Here is a 25,955-nt window from a genome sequence, read left to right as displayed (position 1 = left end):
TGTGTGTACTGTGCGTGTTGCTGCTTCCCAGCTCACCTCTCACATGACACAGCGCAGCCAGTGATGGATCACTCAATAATAACACCGCTCTTTTATGACAATAAAAGGCACACACGCAATGGTAATGTTTCTTTGGTTTAATGTATTGACTTTAATTTCCCCCCATAACAATATGCCTTTATGGGAAACATTCTTTCCTTTGTGCGAAGCCCTGCTAACGGTGCGATCGGCTTGGGCTCAGGAATGAAATGTGGATTCTGGCGGTGACATGTTTGCGTTCCTGCGCTGCTCTGACTATTTAATGTCGTTTGAGTCATCAGCCGCTAATCATGTTACCAGTGATTTAATGACATGTGAGTTCTCTATTGGACTACATTAAATAATTAAATGTCTAATTAAAATTAATTGATTACCGTTAGTGATAATGTTGTCTCACCAGTCGCAGGGCAAGCCGCCTGTTCATAGCTGTGATGTCAAGTCACGTAGCACGCGGTGCAAAACATCTCAGTGCATAACTCTCTGAGCCCCCCTACAAAAAAAATAGCCTCTGAAAGACTGAAATCCATTTCAGTCATTTCTTTTTTCTTGACTCTCTCGCACTCATGGCTGAGCTGAGGTAGGCATCAAAAGCCAACAGCCGACTATCATTGTTCCCGTTAATTTGTATTTTTGAGAGTCCCCTCATTTCAATGCCTGTCTCTGGCGAAGCAGACAAGGTTAAGCTCCCTTTTTCTCTCAGCGAGAGTGGAAGCAGTCTCGGTGCTATTGTTAAGGTGAGCGGATATGTGTTAGCCGGCTTCAATAACCGGCAAACGCATATCGCACAACGGGTTTAAATAAAGTGTTTGATTTGTTTAAATGAATCATTTCTGACTGCCACTAAAGACATTTACACCAGTTTGAAATAACACCCACAGTCTGGATTCTGGATTCTCAGCTTGCGGAAAACCTTATTTTCTCGTCCTTCCTCTTATTGGTTTGCACAAGGTAAATATATCAGTAAATTATATTGTCTGCTGATTTCAATAAGCCAATACCAACCACAGAACCCACTCTGTTGTTCAGTTTTAAAAACCTGACCGACTGCTGCAACAGAGTGGAGATTTAATGTTTGAAAAAAAAGCAATACAATATGCTCCTCTTATATTATAAGGCCACAGAAAGCTGAGCAGGCTTAGCGAGGTTAACGGCACTGCTATTTTATTGCCTCCTCTTGAGACATTATTGCCAGTCAGAGGATCAATTCTTGTGTATTAGTGATTACCTTGCAGTTTCTGAAATGATCATTTTAATATTATGGTATTAAAGGGGCTAAGAGTCCCCTGTGTGTCTCTCCAGCAAATGTCATTTCACGTTTTATTGAGACCACTCACAGAATTTTAAATCTAGAATTGAGCCGCACACCTGAATGAGCTTTGAGTGCGTACTCTTTAAAACATAACAAAAAAAAAAAAAGGAATAAAGCATCTTGCCAGTAAAAGAACTGTGAATTATTCACATGGCCCGCCATGAAAAAAAATAACTACCCACAACTGTATTATAGAAAGCCAGAGTGCTGCACTGAGATCAGTCCCAAATCAGACATTCCGTCTCCATCCAAGGACAGTGGAGAGGCTAAGAGCACTTGAGGAGATGCGTAAAAAACAAGCTGCTCCCCCCCGTCCTTAAATAATAACAACTGTTCAGGGGGAAACGGCACAATAGGCAAAGAGGCTGGAAAGGAGAGAAAGACAGCGTGCGCACAGAAAGACAAGAGGCCCTTCCACCTGGGTGATCTGAGCGCCGGCGAGTTGAAAGCGGAGGACACTAGTCGGCAGGAGTGGCAATCACTGGCCCCCGCGCAAATAATCACCCATTCACTGCCGGGCTCGACGCACTCGCACAAGGTTCTCCGACTGAGCCGATACATTTTCAAACTACGATTCACAGAGCAAAAAAACCCTGCAGGCGTGTGCATATCACCGGCCACTTTATTAGGTTAGCTTGTTCAGTAACCTGTCAACGCAAGTATCCAGGCAGCTCATCACACGGCAGCCATTAATTGCAAATTGGGACGTGGTGAAGATGAGCTGCTTGGAGATCAAACCCAGCATCAGAATGGGGGGAATTTGACTTCAGTGAATTTGACTGGTTGTTGGTGGTGCCAGATGGGCTGGTCTGACTACTTGCAGAAACTGCTGATCAACTGGGATTTTCATGCAGAGCCATCTCTGTGATGAAAAAAAAAAAAAAAAAAATCATCCTCAGAGTGAAAGTTCTCCGAGAAAAATATGTTGATGCCGGAGGTGGGCGTGGGGAACGGCCAGCGGGGGTTCAGGATGACATGACAGGAACTCAGATAACCAGTCGTTACAAACTGAGCTATGCAGACGACTGAATGCACAACATTTCAGAGCTGCCAGCAGATGGGCTCCAGCAGCGGAGGAGCACACTGCGAGCCACTCCTCGCGCTAAACAAAGGCCGGACTGTCGAAGGTCGGAGGGGAAAGAAAAAAGTCCTGGTGCTGCAACCGTGTTCAGTTTCTGCCACTGAGGGGATCAAACCCAGCGCCGGCGTGTTGAATCTAATAAAGCGGCCGTTAAGTGTATATGCACAACGCTAAAGAGCGCTGAGCATTAGCCATTAGAACGTCGTGACTCTCAATCCGTCCGCGGATGAATATAAATGCGCAGACACGCACATGCACACGCTGCGCTAAATGAAAACTCTGTGTCGAGGCGCCGCCGCGTTACCACGCAGCTGCCCGCGATGCCTGCCACATTAAGCAGGCCTAATGGGCTTTCAGAGCACCGCCGCGTATGAAGGCTCGCACATTCTCGGGGTGTTCTGCGAAATCAGCGGGACATTTTGTTTATCAGAGTGCGCACGTCAGTCTGTCAGGCGGCCGCTGGATGGGCTTTACAACGCAGCCCTATATGCCGAGAGCGGCACTTCCCGCTTCTCATTTGCCCGCCATTGTTTTTCGCGCAGCGTCCCGGGCAAAAAACGGAGACGTGCGCCGCAGCGCAAATGGATAATCAGCGAGCGAAAACGGTCGGCAGGTGAGTGGCGCTGCGGAATAAGGAGGACTCGCGACACGCACAACCGTCATGGGGAATTAACGCTAAGCAGCCAGAGCTGGCAGGGAGAATGAATGTGCGAGTTTGTGGAGTAAATATGAGAATGTGCAGTTAGGATTTGAGCGAGGTTAAAGCGGGGCAGATTAGCTGGGACATCAAGGAGAAGCGGGGGGTACACATTACACTGTGAAGCCATGTGTGATGATCCCGCAGGTTTCCAAATGAGCTGTGATTAGCCCGCCAGTGATTCCAGGCAAGTCTTGTCACAGTCAAATCCTGCCCTCCAACTTTCAATTCCCGCTCGTTGTTCCCGTTTTTTTTTTTTTTTTTTGTCCTCTACTTTTTCCTCTCCAGACACACTTGGAAGAAAGAATTCCGGCAAAATAATAAAAGAAGAGATCACCAAAGTGTGTGTAATCAGTGTCCGTGAACGTGCCTGACTGTATTATTGAGAGATGTGCTAAATTTTTCCCAAACCGAACGCTTCGCATGCGCCTGCTGTCCGAACAGACAGCAACAAATTGATTATTAATTCATTCTTTAAAAAATAAAATAAAATAAAAACCCAAAGCGCCAGGTCACACAGATAGTTGGAGGATTGTTTTCTGGCAAACACACACGCCCACGCACGCTAAACAGAAGCAGCGGAGCGCCAGAGGCCAAATGTGTCCGACGGAACAGAACGTACGCTCGCGAAAATCTGATGTTAAAACGCAGCCAAATTAAGGCGAAAACAGGGGGAAAAAAAGACAAAGAAAACAGCTCCCACTCAAACTGAAAACTCCACCCAGCCAATCAGAGCGCGTGCTAAGGCGGGGACTGGCGAATTAGATTTTCCCACCGCTCCGACTGCCACCCCACCGACCCACCAACGCCTCCTCCTCCTCCTTCTCTTCCTCCTCCACCTACGCCGCCATCGCCTCCCGCTTGGCGGGTGTGTTCCTCCTCCTCCTCCTCCTCCTCCTCGTCCTCGTCCTCGCTGTCCATCACACAGCAGCTTGTTGGCACAGTGCTGACTGAGAACATGCAGCAGATGGTGTGCTGCTGTCTGTGTGGCAGGCCACTAGCAGGACACCCGACAGCCCCTCCTCCTCTCCCCGTCCTGCCCTCTTTCTCCCCCTAGCCATCCCCGCTCCCCCTCTTCTCCCTTATACATCTTTAAACACACACACACGCGCACACACACACACACACACACACACACACGCACACACACTTACGCACTCCCTCCAGCTTCACTTTAGCCCAACGAGGTCAACTGCTGCCAGGCTCGGAGCAACCAGCCGTGAGCGCGCAAGGACACACAAACATTAAATGAAATATCCTATGTAATGGTACACGGCTCTTTCAAGGAGGTCACACATATGGCGCCATTACATGCACGGATTCTCCCTTATACCTCCCTCCCTCCCACACCCTCCCCCCGCCACGCACCGACAGGCATCAAGATGGCCAGACGTTTTTTTTTTTTATTGACATTCACACATGCACTCTCACGTGCGCACGGCGGTTTCGGTTAATCAGGCGCAGGTTTCCAGCCTGGTCAGCAAGTCGATACACTCGCAGCCTTCATCACGTCGTTAACATATAAATATTACATAGTCATTTGCAGCGACTCGGTCAGGCTAGTTTGCACAGGGGAGGCCGCGCGCTGCATCGCAAGTCAGGCTCCGGCGGAGGCGTCGTGTGTGTGTGTGTGTGTGTGTGTGTGTGTGTGTGTGTGTAAATGAGCAGCAGAGGGTTTGTTTGCAAAGCGAGAGCCGCTCAGAGGCGGCGTCGGCGTTCGCTTGCGGTACCTTGCGAGGACGGGGAAACGTGGCTCAGACACACGGCGCAGGTGAGGACGATCCAGGCGGCCAGAGCCATCGTCTCTCGTCGAGGCCCGAGGGCGGGTGAGAAGGGGGAGGGGCAGTGGGCGGGGCTGAGCCGTCCAGGCGGGTCAGCAGCAGGCACAGGTGAGAGGGCGCGGTGCCTCCACGGCTTCTTCCTCCTCCTGGGGGTGTTCTCCTGCAGGGGGGAGCAGAGAGGAGAAAAGCATAAATATCAAGGAGGGGAAAAAAAGAAGGGAACAGCCTCGCAAACATTTATATGAAACTGTCTGAACATAACCGTCCATAAGGAGGAATTATGCTCCGCCGCGGTTTTTCATTCTTTTCCTTCTCGGCGCGGCATTTTAATTAGACAGCGGTGACTAATTTGGTCTGCATTTATCACTGAAATATGCGATAACTCTGCAGAAAAGCGGGCGGCTGAAAACAGCGGTGGCATACTAAACGGTATAAGTGCAGGTGATGAGAGACGACGACGACGGTGGCGGGGAGAGAGAGAGAGAGAGGGAGAGGCTTCCTCCTCGCCGGTCAGGTGGAAAGAGAGAAAAGAAAGACAGGAGCAGTCGTCTGGGGGAGATCTGAGGCCATTTTGTGCAGGATGCAAACAGCTGTTGCAGCCACCAGCTCATCACTCCACGGTGTTTGATGGAATCAGACACGCGACATATGTTTTGGGGCTGTTAACTGAGCTATATTTAACATGCGAGGAGCGCACGTCTCACATGCGTCTTGTGTCTTCTTTTTTCTTTTTCTAAAAATCTCCTTTTTCCCTTTTTGCTGCATATGTGTGCGTGAGCGTGCGAACGCGAGTGAGGCAGCGAGAAGTGTTTACTCAGTCAGCAGCGCCGCCGTCGGGCTCGCACATCTCATTTGCCTAATGAAATAAATCACAATCTGGAACTTTAGCTGTGATTTTCTGACAGCAGACAGTGCCCGTCGCCGCCAGGGACTGGAAGACAGAATGCGGTGGGATCGGCATTGTTGGATCTAATACCGCTCCTGCTGATCTCGCTGATGAAACGCCGAGATTGGACTCGCTTCTTCTGTATCTGCAGGACCGTGTGCGTCTGTGTGTGCGTGCATAAATGTGTGCGCATTTGCTCGCCATCGATTAATCCTTCAAAATTTTAAAGTGCAGCCAAGCCGTTTCCTCGCGGCTTCGTCCTCGCTCCTCATCGTCACCAATTTGGCTTTCCCTCCACCTCCCCGGCCCCGCCTCTCCCTGACCTTCCCTGATATTTACCCTCCTCCCCAGTGGCAACACCCGGCCCGCAGTCACCAACCGTGCCTGGGTGTCGCCGCGTGGGTTGGAATGTTCGATGTCGTACAGTAGCAGGAGCAAATCGGGGGAGGGGGAGGGGGCGTGAAAAGCCGAGTACGGAGCAACAAAAGCACGTTGGCATTTATTTCTATTACAAAATGCTCTCTCTCTCTCTCTCTTTCACACACACACACACACACACAAAACTGCTGCACAAGTGCAGTCGGTGCCTTCATTTGGGTTTGTTTGTGACCACCCTCCACGACCAGCTGCTGAGAGAAAAGGACACACTCAGAGGGAGGGCAGGTCAGCCAAAGAAAGAGCAGAAAAGCAGTAAACAAATAGCAGCAGACTTGTGATGCTGGATGGCAGCAGCCTCGGTTGCCCCGCGCTCTCTCTCTCTCTCTCTCTCTCTCTCTCTTCTCTCTCTCACGGCCTTTTCTCTCCCACCCACCACCACCACCCGGGTCTCACCTCCACCCCCCACCACGCTGTATTATTAATGAGCAAAAAGCGATCCCCTCCTGCGTGGTGACAAGCCGTTGTTTCTTTCCACCCTTTTTTCCCCCCACTCTCCAACTTTTGCTGTTTTTAATAAGGAAAATCTGTCTTCTGGCCTGTTTCTTTTTCGGCCGTGCCTCTGTCTGTACTTTTCAACAAAAGCTCTCCTGGGGTCTCGGAAGATGAAGAAGGCCTAGATAGAGAGAGCAAAAAAAAAAAACAAGAAAAAAACAGCAGCATGGCAGGTTGGGGATTGAAGGGGTGAAGGAGGGAAAAAGTGGAGGGTGGATAAATTGATTTTGTTTTGTGACAGAAAAGAAAGCTGGCATTACGAAACAATTCACCGTCGCAGGAACGGCGCGCAGAAGGAACAGGGTAAGTGAGAATGCAGGGGAGGCTCAAATTAAACAAAACAAAAATGAAAGGAGGCATCGCGCGGCATGAGCAACTAATAAACAAGGAACAGCAGGAGCAAATGAAGTAAGGAACAAAAGAAAAGTGAGGGATGGATGACTTCCCGTTCACCGAGGAATAAATGAAAAGGAGTGGGAGAGAAAGGAGACGCTGAAAATAGCAAAGTGAGACGAGCAAAATAACAGCAAGTAAGTTGCAAATAATGGTAAAGAAGAAAGCATTTGTTTTTCCGCCCGCATCTCTGAGTGAGTCAGCCGCTGGCTGAGGAAGATTAGGAGGTTTTGGAGGGTGTGATGGGTGTGTTCACCCTCTTCGCCCTCATCACCGGCCCCACTCGGAGGATGTTACATGCCGGGGGCCAGACAATGACCTTTTGCTCTGATCACATCCGCCATTATTATCGTCACTGTTCCACTTCTAATGGAGCGGAGCATCATATCCCTGAGAAACCCCAAAAAAAAAAAAGCTCACAAAATGGGGGGAGGCGGGGGGGGGGGAGACGACAGCTTGGCCGCACTCGTGCCGAAGTGACTGGTTGACTGGCATCCGCAATCAATCTTAAAAACTGAATTGCAAAATGTTGCCAAAGACTGAGGTCAGGGTTGAGTCTAGCAGCCGTTTTACCTCAGCATCTCCTGCCCCTCAATTCCAACATAAAACTAAAGCTGAGGAAATAACGGCCAACAGTATGACACCTATTGGGAGGGATGCCTGCCTTGCGATGTCTTCACTGACAAAGGTTGCATGTTGTTGCTATGGGCAAATGTAATCAGATATCTTAGTAGTGTTGGTAGCCAGACTGGGCTACCAACACTGACTGAACGCACAAGAGGACACACATTGCATCTGAGCGCTGCATATTATTCAATGATACATAAAATCCATTCCAAACATTGTTGAATTGGCTTTAATCAGCAACTCCACCACTAGATGCCACTCGGTCTTGTACTATGGAACCTTCAAGCACACAATTCTCTTGTGATGTTTTGGGGTACTACCTCCTGTTCCTTTAAATTTGCAGGGTGCCTTTATCCAAAGCAAATAACCTCATTATCTACTTCGATTGGATCATTACGATAATCACTATGATCATTAAGGATCCTCTTTGCTTTAGCAGGCATGCTCATCAAGAAGTGGATGTCACAAGTACTTTTTTTCCCCCTTTTGTGTTACCACAGTGCGAGTCTGATGCGAGGAACATTCGTGTTTTCCCCATCACGAAACTATTTCAGTGCGCTCGAGAAAAAAAAGAAAAAAAAGAAAAAGGAGAGAGGCATTTAGGAACATTACCCACCAGAATCAAAAGGCAGGAGAACAAAGAGCTTACAGACAGTTTTACTGCATAATTAGAAAATCTGGTGCAACTCTCTGGGCCGCTATACAGCTCCAGGCTTGCTTTCCTCAGCTTTTCCCCCCACAGAGGGTAATCTAATATCAAGGAGGGAGAGACAAGCGTGCAATGTGTGAGGCAACTCGCTGTTTACGTGCGACTGCGTTTCCAAAGACGCTGAATGTGTGCAGTGCCGAGAATCAAAAATGCGCCTCTGAAAAGCAAACGTTCCGCTAAGAGCTGCCGCAAGGACGCTTTGTGCATATAAAGTGGCCTGACAAACACTAACATTAAAATTACCATTTCAACGTATTTAACAATGAATAGAGGTGCACAAACAAGAAAAATCAAGGAGGCCACGGGGGGGGGGGGGGCACCAACACGCGCTTATATTCAGTTAGGAAAACACTACTGATTGATTTTAATATTTGATAGTGATAACTTCTGACGGTTTGTTGCCTCACGCGCGCCTTTGCATCCTGAGATGAAGCGCCGCCATTCCCCGACGCTCTGCGGATTGATGTTTATGCCTCACATGCTTCAACAACAAATAGTTAGTTCAGCGGCAAAGCTCCCGCCATCAAGGAAATGATTGCCTCAGAGAATCTGACACAGCCAAGCGTGCAAAACCGAATGAATGGCAATCATATCTCACTTACGAATCAGAAAGCGACGCAAACCTCCAACATTTGTGATCAAGTGAAAATTTCGGTGGGAACAACCCCCCACCCCACCCCCACCCCACCCCCCGACCCATGATCGCCTCAAATTGGAGTAAATTGAAAAAACATCGGATTTCTTTTGCCAAGTGCTGAGGTTTGGTTACAGTCAGGTTTCAGACTGCCGCTTTGTTTCAAAGGAGACGTATCGGTAGACCCAAGTGAAGGCCAGCCACGCAGTGTTAGCGTTTGATGAGACAGCAGAGGACGACAAAAACGTATGCTTCGCCCAGGGGCCTCGAAGTAATTCTCCCTCTGACTCATCGGCGCCGAAGCTTTGTCACACTCTATACTCTTTTGTACTCTCTCGAGTTAGGCGAGCGGGAGCAATACGAGGAAGTGTAACAATAAATGAGAGTGAGATAGAATTCATTAATTACTTCTTCACCTCCATAAAACTAATTACTCGCCAAAGTGAATATAATTATCCTTTCTCTCTTTCTCCGGAAAACGCAGCAGACATACCATGAAATATCATTACCATCAGCATCTGATGGAGCTTTGCCCAGAGCCGTTCTGTGTGTCTGCTGTCAGACCTGCCTCCCAGGATGCCCGGGGAACGGCCGCGGAATTTAATTCACTGATTATTCAAAGCAAAGGGATGATTTGGTCACGCTTGGGCTCGCGCTGGATGTGCAGGCGCGGGGAGAGAGTGACATTGACGGAGAGGTATGGCCCCGCCTAAAATTGTTATCTGCAAAATGATAGAGAATATTCGCCCCTCAGTACACTCCAAAGCTGCAACGGCATGATTTCTGAGCAATTACACAATCCCACCTAGCGATGCCAACAGCTGCCATTCAAGTTCAAAGCAATGTCCCTGCAGAAATTAAAAACAAAACAAAGCAAAACAAAAAACTGCTCATGTAAACCATCGCCCTTCCGCCCTCGCCCCTCCTCTTGCATTGTTATCTTCCAGTTGGTCCTATCGCTAATCTCCCTAATCCTTTTTGGCGAGGCTATCGCTAGCAAGGACAACACAATAGCATTAGACATTACTCCTTCACAACAACCTGATTATATTACATTTGCATCGATGCTCTGCGGCCCACACGCAGGCCTCGGTCACAGCGAGGAGCGATAGCCCGGCGTTAACACTAGAACATTCATTTGAGATGGATAATGTTGTTAAGCCATAGTGACTACACAAGCACATTCAGGTCAGATCATCCCAACACTTCTCCATTTACTGGGGTGGGTCATTTAAGGCCGGGACTCTGGTGTGGTAGTATCTCGCCGGCTGCAGCAGCAGGGCTGTTTGTATAATGACACCATTGTGCCGACTGTGTGCAGATGGAACATCAGAGCGCTTGTAATGGCCTGTGTATTAGGGCCAATGTGTTTGATTACTGACTCAGGAAGAGCGGGGATAGGGCTATGTAGCCAACAGGGAATAAGGCTCCCTCCAAAACAGCAACCACAGGCGAAAAAAACAAAACCAAAAAAGACGTATTTGAAGAAAACACAAGGAAAAAGGAAAAAGACACACATACGCACAAAAAAATACAGGGAGAGACTTAAATGGAAGTGTACTTTAAGGGAATGCAAATGAGACGAGGGAATCTGCAGAGCTGCAGAACACAGTGGAGGGATATCAAACAGGGCTGGTGTGGCTCTCAAAGAGGTAAAGACGTGAGGAGGGGGGGAAGGGGGGAAGAGCCCCTCTCAGTTTGTTCAATAGACACTCCTGTACGATTTTTTTTTTTTTTTTTTTTCAGTGCTTCAGCATCTGACTTTGGCTGTATTCCCCCACAAAGCCAAAACTGCAACTCTCCTAATCTAATCTCTAGAGCCTACACACACACACACACACACACACACACACACACACACACACATATATATATATACATATATATATATATATATATATATATACATATATATATATATATATTTATATATTTACAACTTTCTACACAGATACTGATCCAGATACTGAAGACATTAAATATATGAGCAAGATATATGTAATTATGCAGCAAAGAAAAATATGTTAAATAACTCTAAATGTGTTTATATATGAAAGGTGGCTAAGAATTTCAATATAAAACGTGTTTGAGTTATTTTACACTTTTATTGTTTCCGACATAATTCCATGTGTGTTCATACGTAGCCTTCAGTGAGAAACTGCAAAGTCAATAGTCATGAGAATGAAAGAAAAGACATTCAATTCATAGTGTCTGTCTTTTTGACTGGTAGTTTATATACATACATATGTATATGTATATAAATACATACATATGTATACATGCATACACATGTATATATGAATATATATGTATATAAACACACACACACACGCACACACAAACAAACAAGTGAAACTATTCAATGATTGGCTGTAGAGCAGCCGGGGGGGAGAGCCCCAAATCTCCCCTGACTGACACGTGCTCCTCCCAATCAAGAGCGGTGTTGACCGCACGCGATAACACCGTTGCGTCGGCCAATGAGTGATGGAGATTGTCTGGCCCTCGCCAGGTCGCCTGTTCGTCAGCGGTGACACAGCGCAGCGGAGATAGCGCGCTGGCCGGCATGGTGTTGGCCGTCTCCAGTGTGGCCCTCCGTGATTTATTGTGGTGACGGAGAGCTTGTCACTGTTCATTATTGCTGATGCAACAAGGGCCAATGCCACACAGCATCAATGCTCGCCCCTGTGATGCCCGCCGCCGCAGCTGCCAGAGGAAGTGACCTCAGCGCCCACCTGTCCGCCCACAACCCCCCCGCTCCCCCACCCCGCCACCCCCCTCCTCCCCTGGCCTAGCTTTTACGATGCACAATATCTTACAGGACTGAATCTCGGACACGTACTGGACGGAACTGACTGATGAGTCGCCAAACTGGTGAAAACGTGGTGTTTTTTACATTGAGGGAAGCTGAAACAGGCCTGATCAGCTAAACCAGACACACAGGAATGTATTTGATTTAAATGGGGAGGAAGAAAAAACATCCAGAAGACACAGACAGTTAGGCAGCACAATTTATGCCCCATCTGTCTGCACCCAGATACGTCTCCATCTCATTTCTGGCTTTTGACTTTCCCCCCCCCCCACGCTCTCTCGCGCTTTCTACTCCATTTATCTCCACCCTGCTTTTCCCCCAAACCTCGCAGTCAAATGAGATGCGCGCCGTATCAGTCAACCTGCCCTGTCAACTTTGTCGGCGCCAGTTGCGTCGCGAAATCAATAGGAGGGAAATGACGAATTTGCCGTGACTATTAAGTCCGCGCGGCGAGAGTGATTACCGCCGGCCCCCACGGCATTAATCACGCGAGCCAACCAACAATGGATTATGATATAACATCATAATGTTATGAAATTGAACTCTCCGGTGGATCTTCGAACCTTCCGCCCTTTGCGCCGGGGCTGCTCCCAGATGTCACTGGGATGTGACTGGCAGGCTGCCACCCCGGGTGCCTGCGAACTGCCAGGCCCGGCCACATCCATCTTCATTAGGCCGTGCTGCGAGATGTGTGTTATTATCAGGATCTATTAGTACTGGAAGCTCCAACAGCGCAAGCCTCGCCTCTCTGCCGCGCTACCGCTTCTGTGCGTGTTCGCTGCAGAGTGCACGTCGCACGGAAAAGTGCTTTCAAAGTTTCTTGTCACCCACACAAAGAAATCCTTTTCACTCTCCCGCCTGCAGCACTTTTCTCATAATGAGCACAAACGGACTTAAACGATTTGCAGATAATACATGCTCGCTGCTAATTGGAGAACGATAGACAATAATAACAGCACATGGATTGGGGGGGGGGGTAATTTGCCACTGTTTACAAACCAGCGGGGCCCTCGAAAGGCAACCCCGGACCGTCCCGTCCCGTCCCGTCCCGTCCCGTCCCGTCCCGGGAACGAGCGCGCCATCATGGTTGGAAACGTTTGCGCACATGTTCACTCGCGGGCGCACAATCGCACATGTGCACGCACAGAAGGGCCCACCGGGGCGCCACATGTGATGTTGACCCAGTTTAGATCTGTGGCACAAAGTGGAGCAGGGATCCAGAACGAGAAGAGACAGTGACATTTAAAAATAGGTTGACATTCTTTTCATCTCATTGCTGAGACCCTTACAATGGGAGTATCCGTCTTTTGTGTCAGTCGCGCTGTTAACTAATTATGCCGTCACATCTTCAACTTGCCATTTTAGAGATCTGCTCTTTGAACAGGCAACGGGTTTTTTGCAATACAAACCGGTTACAAGCCGACCAGTGGGGACAAGAAGAGATGAACAAGTCAACAGTTTTAACAAAGATCTTGTCTCATCTGTTGCTGTGTACACACAGTTACTTTATCATGAAGTAAAATGATCTTGGTGCAGGTAGACATGAGTCAGTTATGAAAGCAATAAAGCGTGTGAAAGAATATACATGATACATTGAACCTTGTTTTCTGATGTCCAATTTGGTCCCTTAATCTTTGCAAGGCACGTCACAGTTATAGCGGAAGTTCTACCACTATAAATAGATTTACAAACTGTGCCCTTAATATGTAAATCCAACAATGTTGTTGAAATGCATTGCATGCTTTCAGATTTCCCAGTTATAATAATCTGATTAGGAGCAACAAAACAAAAAAAACAAAAAAGTTGGGCTACGTGTAAGCCCAGGAGAACATTGTCCTTAACTCCCCCAGATGAGCGTATTGAAATCAACCTAATTCCACAGTCTCACTGTGACATCGGGGCGGTCGGGAGCGCAATTTAGGGCTACTTTTCGTACTTCTGCTTTAAAACCTATGTATTCCTTTGATCCTCCACATCTGTCTGGAGTTGTTTGCTTGATTTTGTTGTGCGTCGCAAAAAGAAGCAATGTGAGCAGAACACAAACATGTCTACCTTTTCCCCAATGCACATGTCAGGGTGATTTGTAGTTGTGCAACGATAAGTGTGTATGCCCGCATGCGAGTATGTGTGTGTGTGTGTGTGTGTGTGATGCATCTAATTTGATAGTGGTGACCCCAATCTGCCTGCCAAAGTTATCCGGCTTTACAATGGGCCGAGTGGGCATCTGGATGTCCTGACATGGCGGCCCTACAGCTGACAGGCCCAATTCTAAAACATGGCTGTCACTCACTCCTTGTTTCTACTTTGTGCGACCTTTTGTCTCCCTGTCCCTCTCTCACGTAAACACTCCTGCAAGAGGTGGCCCACATACAAATAGCCCGGCGCTCTATAGCGCCCACGTGCAACATATACTCCTTTTTTGAGCAAATCATTTCCACATGGAAGCATTTTAATTTGTCGAGGTTGAAAACGCAACACTTTCACTTCAAGATTTTTGTTGGTTCTTCTCTACTTTTTGCACTGCAAAACCAAGTCCGCCACTGGGTGCCAAGACCCAGTGGCGGACTGGAATGGACTTGTGGCTGCTCCATCCTCTCAGATGAAGCACCACATTTGTAAAAGAACCCCGAACTGTCCCAATAACACCCTAAAATAGGAACCTGGAACCAGATCTATTTTTAGGTTGCGTATAGGGTGTATTTCTGAAGCAGCTGAATGAGTTGAGAAAAAGACTATCCTTCCTATGAATCTGCTTCAATGAAAAGGCAGCCACCTTTCTGATGCGTGCATATTAGAAAAGGAGCGGTTTGATAAAGGCAGTATGATTCACAGTCGTCGATGCATTCAGCTGTCCCTTCACTGTCTGTCTGCGAAAAAAAAAGGCATGTTTTTGCTGAACTGAAAAAGAAAAAAAAATCTCCCTCCTCTTATCTACTTTTTCGCCCCCTTTCGCTCACGATGATGAATACAATCCAACAAGGAAGCACATGTTCATGCCGGGAAGCCAGCGGAGGGGATGGGCGTTGTTGATCTGTTTATTAGAGAGGAGCAGTGGGAGACGCAGCCCAGAGCGCCAAGCTCGAGTCCTCCGTCAGCCGGGTGCCGCTAACAGGTGCTGCTTTCCACTGCCTGCTTTCGTTAATTACCAACGTTGGAAACGCTTTGACGGAAATCCACACAAGGTGAGCACCCATTAGTGCGTGGAGACGATCCAGGGAGTCTGCTGGCTCCTGACTGCTAGCTCCCCGTCCGCCCCGCCCGCCACCACTCGGAGCGGAGGAGTCGGCGCATGCGCAGCTAACAGACACATCCATCACCTTGGCGGGCCGGCGCCGCGCTTGTTTGTTTGTCGGCATTTACGCGTGTTGGCGTAATGGTCATGCCTTGAGACACGCCGAGCCAGATGCGCACCTCAAATTTTGTAGAAGCACACACGCGAGCATGCACACACACACACACACACACACACACACACACACACACACACACACACCTCTAACACACCATCCCCTGCTTTTTTGTTCTTTCTAAATACTCATTTTTCGCCTTCATGCCGGCTCTCCCAGGAGGCTCCCAGCGCATCGGTTCATCGACACATTTCTTTCCGCTCGCCGGTCTCCACAGAGTCTCCCGTTTTGTGTGACCTTTTCCACCCCTCCCGATGCGGGTGTCTCGAGCGTCTGGTCACTCTGAATCACCCCCGCCATTTGCCTTTGTTCGCAAAAAGAAAAAAAAATAGAAGAAGAAGAAGAAGAAGAAGAAGAAGAAGACAGAAAGGGAACCAAGCGAGTAAAAGGGGGAAATGAATCAACAGACATCTCATGGCGCCCGCTGCTACGATCCAAGTGAAGGATGGCGCTGTTTGTACGCCTCCACCTTATCAACACCCCCCACCCCCCACCCACCAACCACATATCTGCGTCTCTGCGCTCCCACCCCCCACCCCTATTTTGCGCTCGCATGCTCCCCCTGCAGTTCTTATCCCGTTTTCATCATCCGAAAAACCAGCCAGCTTCGCCACCATCAATAATAGAGGAGAGGGTGAAATAAACAACTCTCGACCAATGCGGTGAGAGTTTACATATTTTCCACCGTATCCTGTCAGCCAATGGTAGAGGTGCGTGTGGTGGCTCAGAAGAGATCTGACCTGAGCTGGCGGCTTTGATTCTGCCAGTGGAGAAAAGCAAATGGCTCAGGTGACTCTCGCTCACTGCGAAATTCCTCATAAATTGTTTAAACAGTTTGTGTTCCTCCTCTCAGGGAAACTACAGAGAGAAGGCAGCGCTTATTTGTTTTTCCCTTCACTCGTTTCCGACGCGACAAAGGCAGCAGCCGACAGCATAGCTGAGTCATAAATTAAAACACCTCTAAATATAACTTAATGAGATGTAAGTAAGCTGATGATGCATATGCAAATGAGTCCATTATTTAGCAAGTTCATTTTTATGTTAATTGACGTCGGTAGCTCGCACCGACTTTCTATTAGTGAGTTTCTCTGTTCTTTTTCCGCCCGCTGATTGGAAATGTGGGGCCGAGTCGATCTCGCGGTGAAAGAGATGAATTCTATTGTTTACGTGGCTGAGCAGAGCTCCGCCGAACATCTACGTGAACGGCAGAGTATTGGCTCTGCATTAAGAGAGGATGAGTGGGGGGTGGGGAGCTTGTAAAAGATCTGTGGGTTTTACTCTCTCACTTTCCTTCACTATCTCTCACCCCCCACCCCCTCCCAGTCTCCCGGCCCCCTGACCTGTGCGGGTCTCACGTTCCTGACTCCTCTCTTAGCGAGCGGCCGATCGATAGATGGATCTGACTTTACCCTGACTCAATAACCCCCATGCACATCATCCTCCCTCTGAGGAGGGGAGTGTGCATGCGCACGTTCAAGTGCATGCGCCTGTGGAGGAAGGGTGGGCCCGAGTGTGCAAGTTTATGCTTGCAGGGCATGGTGTGGGGATTTGCTTTTGCTTTTTTTGCTTTTTTTGTTTTGGCAGAACAGCACGTGTGTGTCTGTCTGTCTGTCTGTCTGTCTGTGTGTGTGTGTGTGTGTGAGTTTGCATGTGTCTGCCAGCTCCAGTCTCTCACCCCCAGGGCCTAGAAGTCACAGCAGTGAGAAAACAGATTGATTTCTCCCCTCCTACGCACAAACAATTAACTACATGGCGCTCAATTAGAGTGATGCTTGAGAAGTCTTCCGACGAGACTTTGCCTTGACCTGCTATCTGTTCCCTGCAAACCGACCTATATACTGTAACGCTCCTTCACTCTTCCACGCAGGGAGCAGTGGGAGTGACGGGAGTAATAACAGGGCGGCGTTTTGTTGTGAGGTCTTTTGTCGTCGTCGTGCTTTTATCTTTGTGCTCTGGCAAGAATTAGCTCTTCCTGTTGTTCCCAGCAATTCAGGGATTATGTGTCCCAGCATGAAATGAGCCAAGATTATCTTCAATGATGTCGATGGTGTGCCATTTCATTATCACCGGTGTTCACACGCTGCGCCACAGCTTGTGCCGCGCTGGCTGAGTAAGCGAGGCTACAAAGCTAATTTAAAGGCGGGGGAATTCCTGGGAGTCCTCGGTGTCAGCCGTCCCCACGTCCACCTTTGGGACAGGGATTTCTGCCGTGCATGTTGATCGTGATCCAGGGGAGGGCAAACAAGGTTGTCTATCCTCTCCCAGCTTCACCTCACTTTTTTTTTTTTTTAGTTACATGTGAAACAGTTGAGTGAGCATGTCTCTTTTTTTTTTTTATTGTTGCTCCTTTTCCCACGGCCGAGATGCGTTTGTCAGAATGATAAAAATGTCCCGCCGCTACAATAAGCTGCGAGTGTTTGCCTCATCAGAACTCGATGTGTACCGTCCATGTTTGTTCAAGGAAATAAAACGCAACTGCTATTTGCCATCCATAATACTTATCTTGCGGTGTGATTAATCCTGAAAGTAATTAAATTCTTTCAATCCATTTTCCGCCCTGTTCGCGTCGTAATATTGTAGTTAACGGCCAAGTTTCCCCCGATTCTAATGAGTTATCAAATTTGCAACAAACGCATGAAACAATTAATTATCGTATACACAGATAGACATTAGTGTAAGAGAAACTATTTCCTATTAAGTCGAAGAAAAAAAAAAAGCGGAAGGGGTTATCTTCACATTTAAATGGGTCCGCGACAATCATTTCCACAGATGCCAGACGCCGACGTTAATTGTGATCCACTGCTGCACGGCCGAGTCGTTCCCAGTTTTAAGAGTGTCATTCATAATGCAGGCCAGGAGGGATAATAGAATCCGAGATAGTGTGCGTGTGTGTGTTTCGGTGAGTGTGTGCGTGCGAGTGTTTATGAACAATAAAAAAGAGCAAGTGCAAATGAGAGAGAGAGAGAATTGGTAGCCCGGTGCAACCTCCAGTGGGTACTAACATTTCTAATTATCTCACTGTCACGTCTGGAGGCTAAGAAGATAACACCTGAAGTCACCAGGCCGGTGGAGTAGGCGCACGCGCGCGCACACACACATCAACACACACACTGTGCGACTCCTTCCCCTCCAGCGAGGCCCTCGGATTTGTCTCTCTCTGCACGATTGCCTCCGTCTCACCTCTTTTTTTCCCCCTTCATCCCAACTATTTTTTCCACCCCCTCCATTTGTTGGTCTCACACTCTCTGTGTGAGTCTGCGGGCGAGGTCCAGCTCGTGGGCTCCCTCCCCACTGTTTACCTGCGTACGTACTGATGTCAAAACACCACACTCCTCCTACCCCTGCTGGCATCGTATGCAAAGCGGGTGGGTGGGTGGGGGGAGGGGTGGGGTGGCGACGACAAGGCATTGCGTGCCCCCGCCGGTGTTTATCCGCGTCACGCCTATTGAACACAGCTTACGTCCTGCGTTTGATATTAAATCCCGCGCTGAGGGGCGAGCTGGTCGCTCCACTGATCAGATAAGCACCGGAGGGGAGAGGGAGGGGGAGAGAGAGGGAGGGGGGTGGATTTAACTGGTTTTAGTAATCGCGACAGCAGATCCCTCCTCCGCTGCCCACGCTACTACTGTACACGCTGAATGGGGGATTTGCATTAATACTGCAAGCTTGTTCAGATTTCCGGCCATATATGTTAATGTTAAAAAAAAAAAAAATTGACCGGGACCTGCTGTGAGACTTCACAATACGCCGCTACATTAGCGCCGTGCTACCCTCAAACGGCCCGGGAATATTCTACAGCTTGCTTAAGGGCCGATTAAATATTCACATACCTGGGCGTTAGCGCGAGAGCTGGCGCTGTACAGAGTTTTTTTAAGGTCAACTTGCAGTGAGACTCTCTTGGCAGACCATCGCCCGTCCCCTCTGGTGCCCTACGGAGGAACTTTGAGTCGTGACAGCCACTCTCCCGGGGCCTTTCTATCTGTCAATCGCCGCCGCCGCCGCCGCCCCTCTGGCCCGCTAACCGCGAGTGGTGTAAAAGCCTGGCAACCTTTCCACCGTGGGAACAGATCAGGGCGAATCAGTGGGTGCTGCAGACCAGCGCGGCTCGCTGCATCTCTCTCTCTCTCTCTCCTAGACTGTTTAAAATTATGGACACACAGTCGCACAGAAGGGAGCCTTGAAATATTAATCACATTAGAATTGACAGAGCTGTCAGTCACGCATATAAGAGTACATTGGCCTAATTATGCAGGCTCCAGTGTCATTGCCGTCAACCGCAAAGTGAAAGAAAGACAAATGACAATTTCTCCTCCACGACTCATCAACAGTAAACAGGCTGGACGGACGAGACGGGGGGGGGGAAGAAAAACTGCTCGTCGATGAACGTCAGTAACTGCGGTTCCATTACCCCAGGGATTTCGCAAAACCTAAATATCACAATTAAAAACTGGTAATAGAAACAGACACTTTGCTAAACTGTCACCGAACGTGACGTACAGGGTTACGTCACCAGTTCGCTCCAAGTGAAAATAGAGCGTTAACTTTGGACAGAGGAGGAGACAGAATATTCTTTTTACTAGTAATCAAAGAGAAAAATATAACAACCAAAAAAGAAGATCAACGAGAATTGCGGCTTATGCGCTTCACACCATTCAGTGGGAACATCAGCAAAATTGTACTTAGTCGAAATTTTCAAAAATATCACTTTTATTTTGTGAAAAACTGTCATGGAAACGCAGCGAGTGAAGCTCGTGCTCGGCCCAATGATCCCTGCCTATCAGTGAAGAAGCACAACACTTTCCGCATTTCCAAAATGAGAGCGGGCTGGTCTCAGTGACCCAGCATTCTAGTCAGCAGCACAGTTTGCACCCTCATGCCTCATCATCCAATCCGCTGACGCTCACTTAGCTACGGCTCCCTCATCCCCCGAGTTCCCAGCAGCAGTTTCAGTGTGGTTCCCTTACCCCTCCTAGCTCGCTCCTGCATCCTGGAGCTTTGTTTCTGTGACATCACAGTCAGTCCATGATTGGTCACCAGATGGCTGCCCTGATTGGATTCCAGCCCAAACTGTGCGGGCTGAATCACTGGCTCAGTGCTGCTCTAGATACTGATCCAGTCCACCTGCGCTGCCCGGCAAACGCCCATACACACACACACACAGAGATATAATCACAGAGCGAGAACCACGCATGTGCGCAGAAGCACGTGCGGAACAAATATGACGCTCAATTAAAACCTCCTCGTTCATAAAAGTCGGATCCGGCGACGACGCGGTTCTCTCGAATCTGTCTTTACTTTTTATATGTCTTGTCAATTGATTTTAAAGCGTCGCTTTTTGAAGATTATGGCCCCTTTTAAAATCTAAGTGCCCTTGTTTAACTTGGCTTAAATGACTGTTCTTCTTTGCTTCATGGGCTAGGCCCCATTTCAACATTTCTGAGCACTGTCCTGGGAGACATAAAGCAAATGAGAAAGCAAGGGCATTCAAAGGGAGAGAGACCGGGGAGAGAGGGAGGTTCGCCGTGCTGGCTGTGTGTGTCAGTCTCTCGGTGCTTTCACGGATGTATCTCCTCCCGCTCGCTCTCTGTTCAGCAATGCGAAGCAATAAGCAGCCTTCAAGTGCTAGCATTCTCTTTTAAATACACTACAAATGGACGTTAGCTTCTCCTCGAGCCTTGAGAGGCACTCCTGAAGCTTCCCTGATTGAGACATGAAACCAGAGCACTCGCTCCGTTCCCTCCCCTTCCTGCACTCCCAAAGGGACGCCTGCAGCACGCTCCTCTAAAGATACTTCTGGCACACACTTCTGCACCAAACACAGCTCCCCAAGGACAGCTGCAGGCATACTGCCGGTGTCTGGACATACAAGCAGACCTCTACTCAATCGCCGATGACTCCCGAGGCTGCACAGCACTTCTGGAATCATTGCACCGTTGCTCCGACTGGCGTTTCAAGCCGATGGAAATTATTCCTGCCGGTCGTTTCAATATCCTTTTGCTTTTTCTCATTTCGCCCCTTTCGTCCTTTTTTTCCCCTCCTCTCTTGTATCAGCAGGCTGATCAAACACTCGCATCTGCAGCTTTTTTCATTCCCTCAACCCTCTCGTAAGCCCAAAGGAAAACCGCAAGCACAACATTTGGCAGCGGGACAGACCCCCCGCTGCACCTGTGCCTGTTCAGGCAGATCAGTATTTAGCCGAGGCCGGCTGCTGCCCCGGGGACAATGAGAGGGGGTGGACGGATGGACTGAGGATTTGAGAGGAGGACTTGGACGTCGCTCCGCCAGCCCCGTGTGCCAGCGTTATGGGTCGAGTGGACCAAATGTCTACTCACTGGCACTAACACACAGCTGTTTGGTTGAGCTGCCTTTGGGCCAAGCCCACACACACACGACCAACATCTTGTCCAACGCTGCCATCTCCTCTTTGCCGCTAGACTTTAGAGAGAAGGAGGCTGAGGGTTTGTGTGCCGACAGCCAAACACTTGTAATGGACGAAATCAAAGTCTGCGTTCAGTGTGTTCACCTTAAACGCTGTACCTTCCAGCACGCTGCTCATCCACAACCACTCCCCCCCCCCCGCACCTTGCATTTTAATGTGCGCCAGCAATGATCCAGGCCCTGTCTCACGCTCTTTCCCCAAGGTCATCATTACTACTGAGCAAGCATTGCTCTCAATTGAGAGAGCGAGACAGAGAGACGGGAAGGAAAAACATCCCTCCTGGTGCTAAACATTCCCTGAACCCCATCCCCTCTTACATTTAAGAAAGCTGTTGATCACACCTGTTCCTGCTTCATACTCAGATGTGGGATTCGCAATGAAGGGAACGGCACAGACTGTGCTATCGCCACGCCGCCGAGCTGTGGTGCTGCGTCTCCATGGCAACACTCTACCTATTGTTACAGTCACTTTGCTGTCGTTTCACTCACTACCAACTCTTCTCTGGGAAACCGTCTGAGTCACAGAAATGAGATAGAAAGAGAGCAGGCTGCCAGCGTGATTGAGACAATACTTTAATTTTGTATATTCCCCGGCTAATGTTTCCATTCAGTCTCTCAGTCTCTGGTCTTTAAAGGTCGACGTTGAAAACGTGCGCCGTTAAAGCGCCCGTGTAATTGACCGCTCGAGTGTGACCTGTGCACCTCACCTCGGAGCCTGGCGGCCGACAGTGGCGCTCTCCCCTAGGAGCCCGGCGTCCAGCAGGGATGTCGATCCGCACGGTGACAAAGTGTTACAGCGGTCGATATGACCCATTATTGATTACACCCTCATGATCAATGCCTCCTCCTCGTCTCTATCATTAATGCAGCCGCTGACATTAATGAGCCCTTGTGCTCCCATTGTCCCAGTCTATACACAGTCTCACGCACCACACCATCTGCTCCGGCACTCCGCACCTACCGACTGCTCTCAGTCACAGAAAGGAGCAGCAACAAGTCATGTGTCATTTACTTAATCAGATTAGGACATGTGCTGGACATCACGGGCAGGTGCGTGTGTATGTGTGTGTGCATGGAAGGCCGACATGTTGCTGTGATGCTTTAATAAGCGGATAAAAAAAAAAGAGGAAAAGAAAAGCTAAGCCCACACTGGAGAGATGAAGAGTGCGAGCAGTGGGAAGAGGTAAGATGAGAGGGGAGCCTGGAGAACAAAAGAGCAGTGGAAATGTACACTGGCCGTATCACTGCTCCCCTTTTCCCTCCGGCTCCGGGGCTTTGCTGGATAGAGGGGAAGGATAAAGACTGCGGGTGAATTAGAGTCAGAGGAAACAGTCAGAGGGCTAAAAGACGAGTGGGAGTGGAGTAAAGAGGCAAAAGCTGACACAACACCTCGCCGCATACCACATACATATGCAGGCCCGCTCGCAGCGTAGCACATACAGTAATGGAGATGTGAGGAGAAAGAGACAAGAGAGACAGCAGCTCAGAGGGGAGTCTGGTGGGAAAAAGACAAAGAGGAGGAGGAGGGAAGCGGGAACGAGGAGGCAGATTTAGCACATAAAAGAGTTGTAATTTGCCTAACGAAAGTCACAAGAGACGGGGAGTTGCAGGAGCGCGTTGAAGGGAGGGAACAAAACGATGGTGATGGAGGGATATTTGCCGACTCTGAAAGAGGTTAAACCGTAGCATGAGCAAGAAGGCCGGAGATGCATTTGTGGGAGAGGGGAAAAAAGAAATAAGTAAGAGGAGACCGTGAATCCGTAATCTGCGTCTCCAGAGAGGAGACTAACACGGGACAAAAGCCAGGGTGGTCGGGAGTCGGCGGCGGCACAGAGGAGAAGGGAGAGCTGATGAAGATTGAAGAAGGCCGGAGAAGGGAGGGTGGTCTTTAATCAAAATGTTTTTCAATTAATTTTACAATTAGGGCGCCGCTCGTTAGCTTTGGCACACACAAGAGATGACATTGCTAGCAGTGCTTTGCGTGTCATTAATATAATGATGACAGATTGGCAGTCCCGCGGGACTCTGGGGGCCTCTGCTCGGTAACAGCTGGGCCCCGGCGCGCGCACACAATGTCACCTGACCGTCGTCACATCAGACGGCCAGCCGGCCCGGCGCAGCGCGACGTGGTCAGCGCGCATCAGTTTGCGTTGCCGAGACGAGACGACGGAGCTGCCGCTGCTCCTTCGCTCCCCACCTCCCGCCGTCGTCCCTTCGCTTGTCATTCGCGCAAGGACACGCGGCCAAAACGAACAGCGGCAAAGAAATAAGCCGCCGCCCACCTTTCAGGAAAAAATAAATAGATAAATAAGCAAAAAAAAAAAAGAAAAGAAAGAAACCGCGCCCGAGGCGGCGCACTTGTGTTACATTGTACAGTATATCGCCTCTCAGACAATCAATCACTTGGGGATCAAAGCACGCACGTGCGCAGACGCGCGCACGCACATCCCCACGTTCCGCACCAGCCTGACTCTATTACACACTGTTGTCATGGCAACCCCATTAAGGGAGGACACTCAGGGCTGCAACTCTGGTGAAATCAGCCTGCCTCTCCACTACCTCTCTCTCCCTCCCTTCCTCCTCCCTCGCTCGCTCTCTTTCACGCACGCAGGCGCACGTACCTTCTATTCTTTCACAGCCAGCCATCTCTTTTTTAGCCTCCCTCCATTACGCTTTCTTTCTCACTCATTGTCCTTCTCCCCCCATCCTTGCATCACCACCGGCAGCACCACCTCTCTCTCTCTCTATCTCTCTTTCTCTCCCTCTGCCTGCCTCCCTCCATTACAACGTTACTCTCTCGTCTCCTCAACCTGCCTGCCTTCCACTCCCACCCACCTCTTCACCAACCCCCCGCCAGGCACATGTAAATATGTCTTTTGCACTTCTCGAGCCTTCATCATGTTGATATCGCCGACTTTGTGTTTAGTCCTCACCCACACGTTCGCCGCCGTGCCTGTACCTCTCTCTCTATTTCTCTCTCTCTTCTCTCTCTCTCGCTCTCTCCCTGTCTCTTCCTGATCCATCCTCGGAGACACAGAATACATTTGCGATGGAGGCAGCACCTCTCCTCTTGTGCCCTCTCCAATTAAAGGGGAGATTTACAGGAGGAATCAGTCAGAGGGCAGCCTTAGAGGACAGCTCTAATAAGGGCTGCACGCTGCATCGCTCTCTTTCACCGCCCACCCACCCCCTCCTTCCTTTAACACCCCTCCAAAAAAAAAAAAACGATGGCTCGCCATTTAACAGGTATGAGGACAGGAGGCAGGAGAAACGGGAGGAGGGAGGGAGAGGGGGTCACGTGATAACCCCTTCCCCTGACGGGAACATTACGCCCAGGCCACAGCTGTTAAAAGCCAACCAACCAACAATGATCAATGCCAATTTGTGGCTGCCCGATGCTGTTAAAATAATCACATAAGAGCGAGCTCCACAAGTCGAGGTGCACATTATTCAAGTGCACGTCTTGAGACTCGGCTGCCACATTAGTTCCGGCAGCCGTCCCATCCATCTTTGTTGCCGCCGGCGGTCGGTGGGCTCCTCGGGTAGCTTCGCAACTTCATGATATTGATGGCGCGCTTTAGCAAATAACGGCTTGTTGTTTAGGTGCCGTCGCAGCTCGGGGAAAAGACGGAGGTAGAAGTGCCGCGACCCGACCGTCTTGATTATCGCTGGTGACGCTCGCTCTCCCCGCAGGCCACCTGTTTGCCACGAGCCGCAGCATCCAGCTGCAGCTCCGAGCAGTCGAGATCCACTCCAAGTCCCTCGATGAGTTGGATAGAACAGTGCGGCGGTGGGCACACGCAGGTGTCCCTCCAGAGAAATAATCTTGAGCTACAACGAGCAAATTCAGAGGACACGGCAGCTGGACGTATAGAGCTGGCAGGCATCCTCGGCACGATGAGAAGGGAGGCGAGCGAGCGAGAAAAAGTGTCTCGAAAGGAGAGAAACACAGGAAGCGGGCGTAGAGGCGGATAAATTGCAGGAGGACTGCAAGGGAAGGGCAGCGCGGTAAGTGAGGGGGGATGGTGTTCATTAAAAGAAATTGAAAAGGAGAGAGGGATGTAAACTACAGAGAGCGGGCGAGTGTGCGGTGGAACTCGAGCAGATGAGCGCAGAGAAGGATAGAAGGAGAGAAGGAGTGGGCGTTGAAGGGAGACTGCAGCATCCGCTGACGCTCCGCATGGAAGTTCATTGAGCCTTTGGCTGAGACGCGTA

At 49.4% G+C, this 25,955-nt stretch overlaps 1 protein-coding gene across 2 annotated transcripts in view; it reads right to left on the bottom strand.

Moving 5' to 3' along the window:
- Window positions 1-25,955, bottom strand: part of LOC142896672 (adhesion G protein-coupled receptor L1-like) — an 89,628-nt gene that overhangs the window by 47,469 nt on the left and 16,204 nt on the right. For both annotated transcript variants that reach the window (XM_076038486.1, XM_076038487.1), the window contains exon 2: window positions 4,857-5,067. In XM_076038486.1, coding sequence (XP_075894601.1) covers window positions 4,857-4,926 — 70 coding nt within the window. In that variant the 5' untranslated portion in view covers window positions 4,927-5,067. The remainder of the gene's footprint in view (window positions 1-4,856; window positions 5,068-25,955) is intronic.

The sequence above is a fragment of the Nelusetta ayraudi genome, unplaced genomic scaffold (genome assembly GCF_046127955.1).
Source record: "Nelusetta ayraudi isolate G7.1 ecotype Tasmania unplaced genomic scaffold, CSIRO-AGI_Nayr_v1 ptg000057l, whole genome shotgun sequence".
NCBI lineage: Eukaryota > Metazoa > Chordata > Actinopteri > Tetraodontiformes > Monacanthidae > Nelusetta > Nelusetta ayraudi.
The sequence above is the reverse complement of the archived record's forward strand: the minus strand, read 5'-3'. Positions and strand labels throughout refer to the sequence as shown.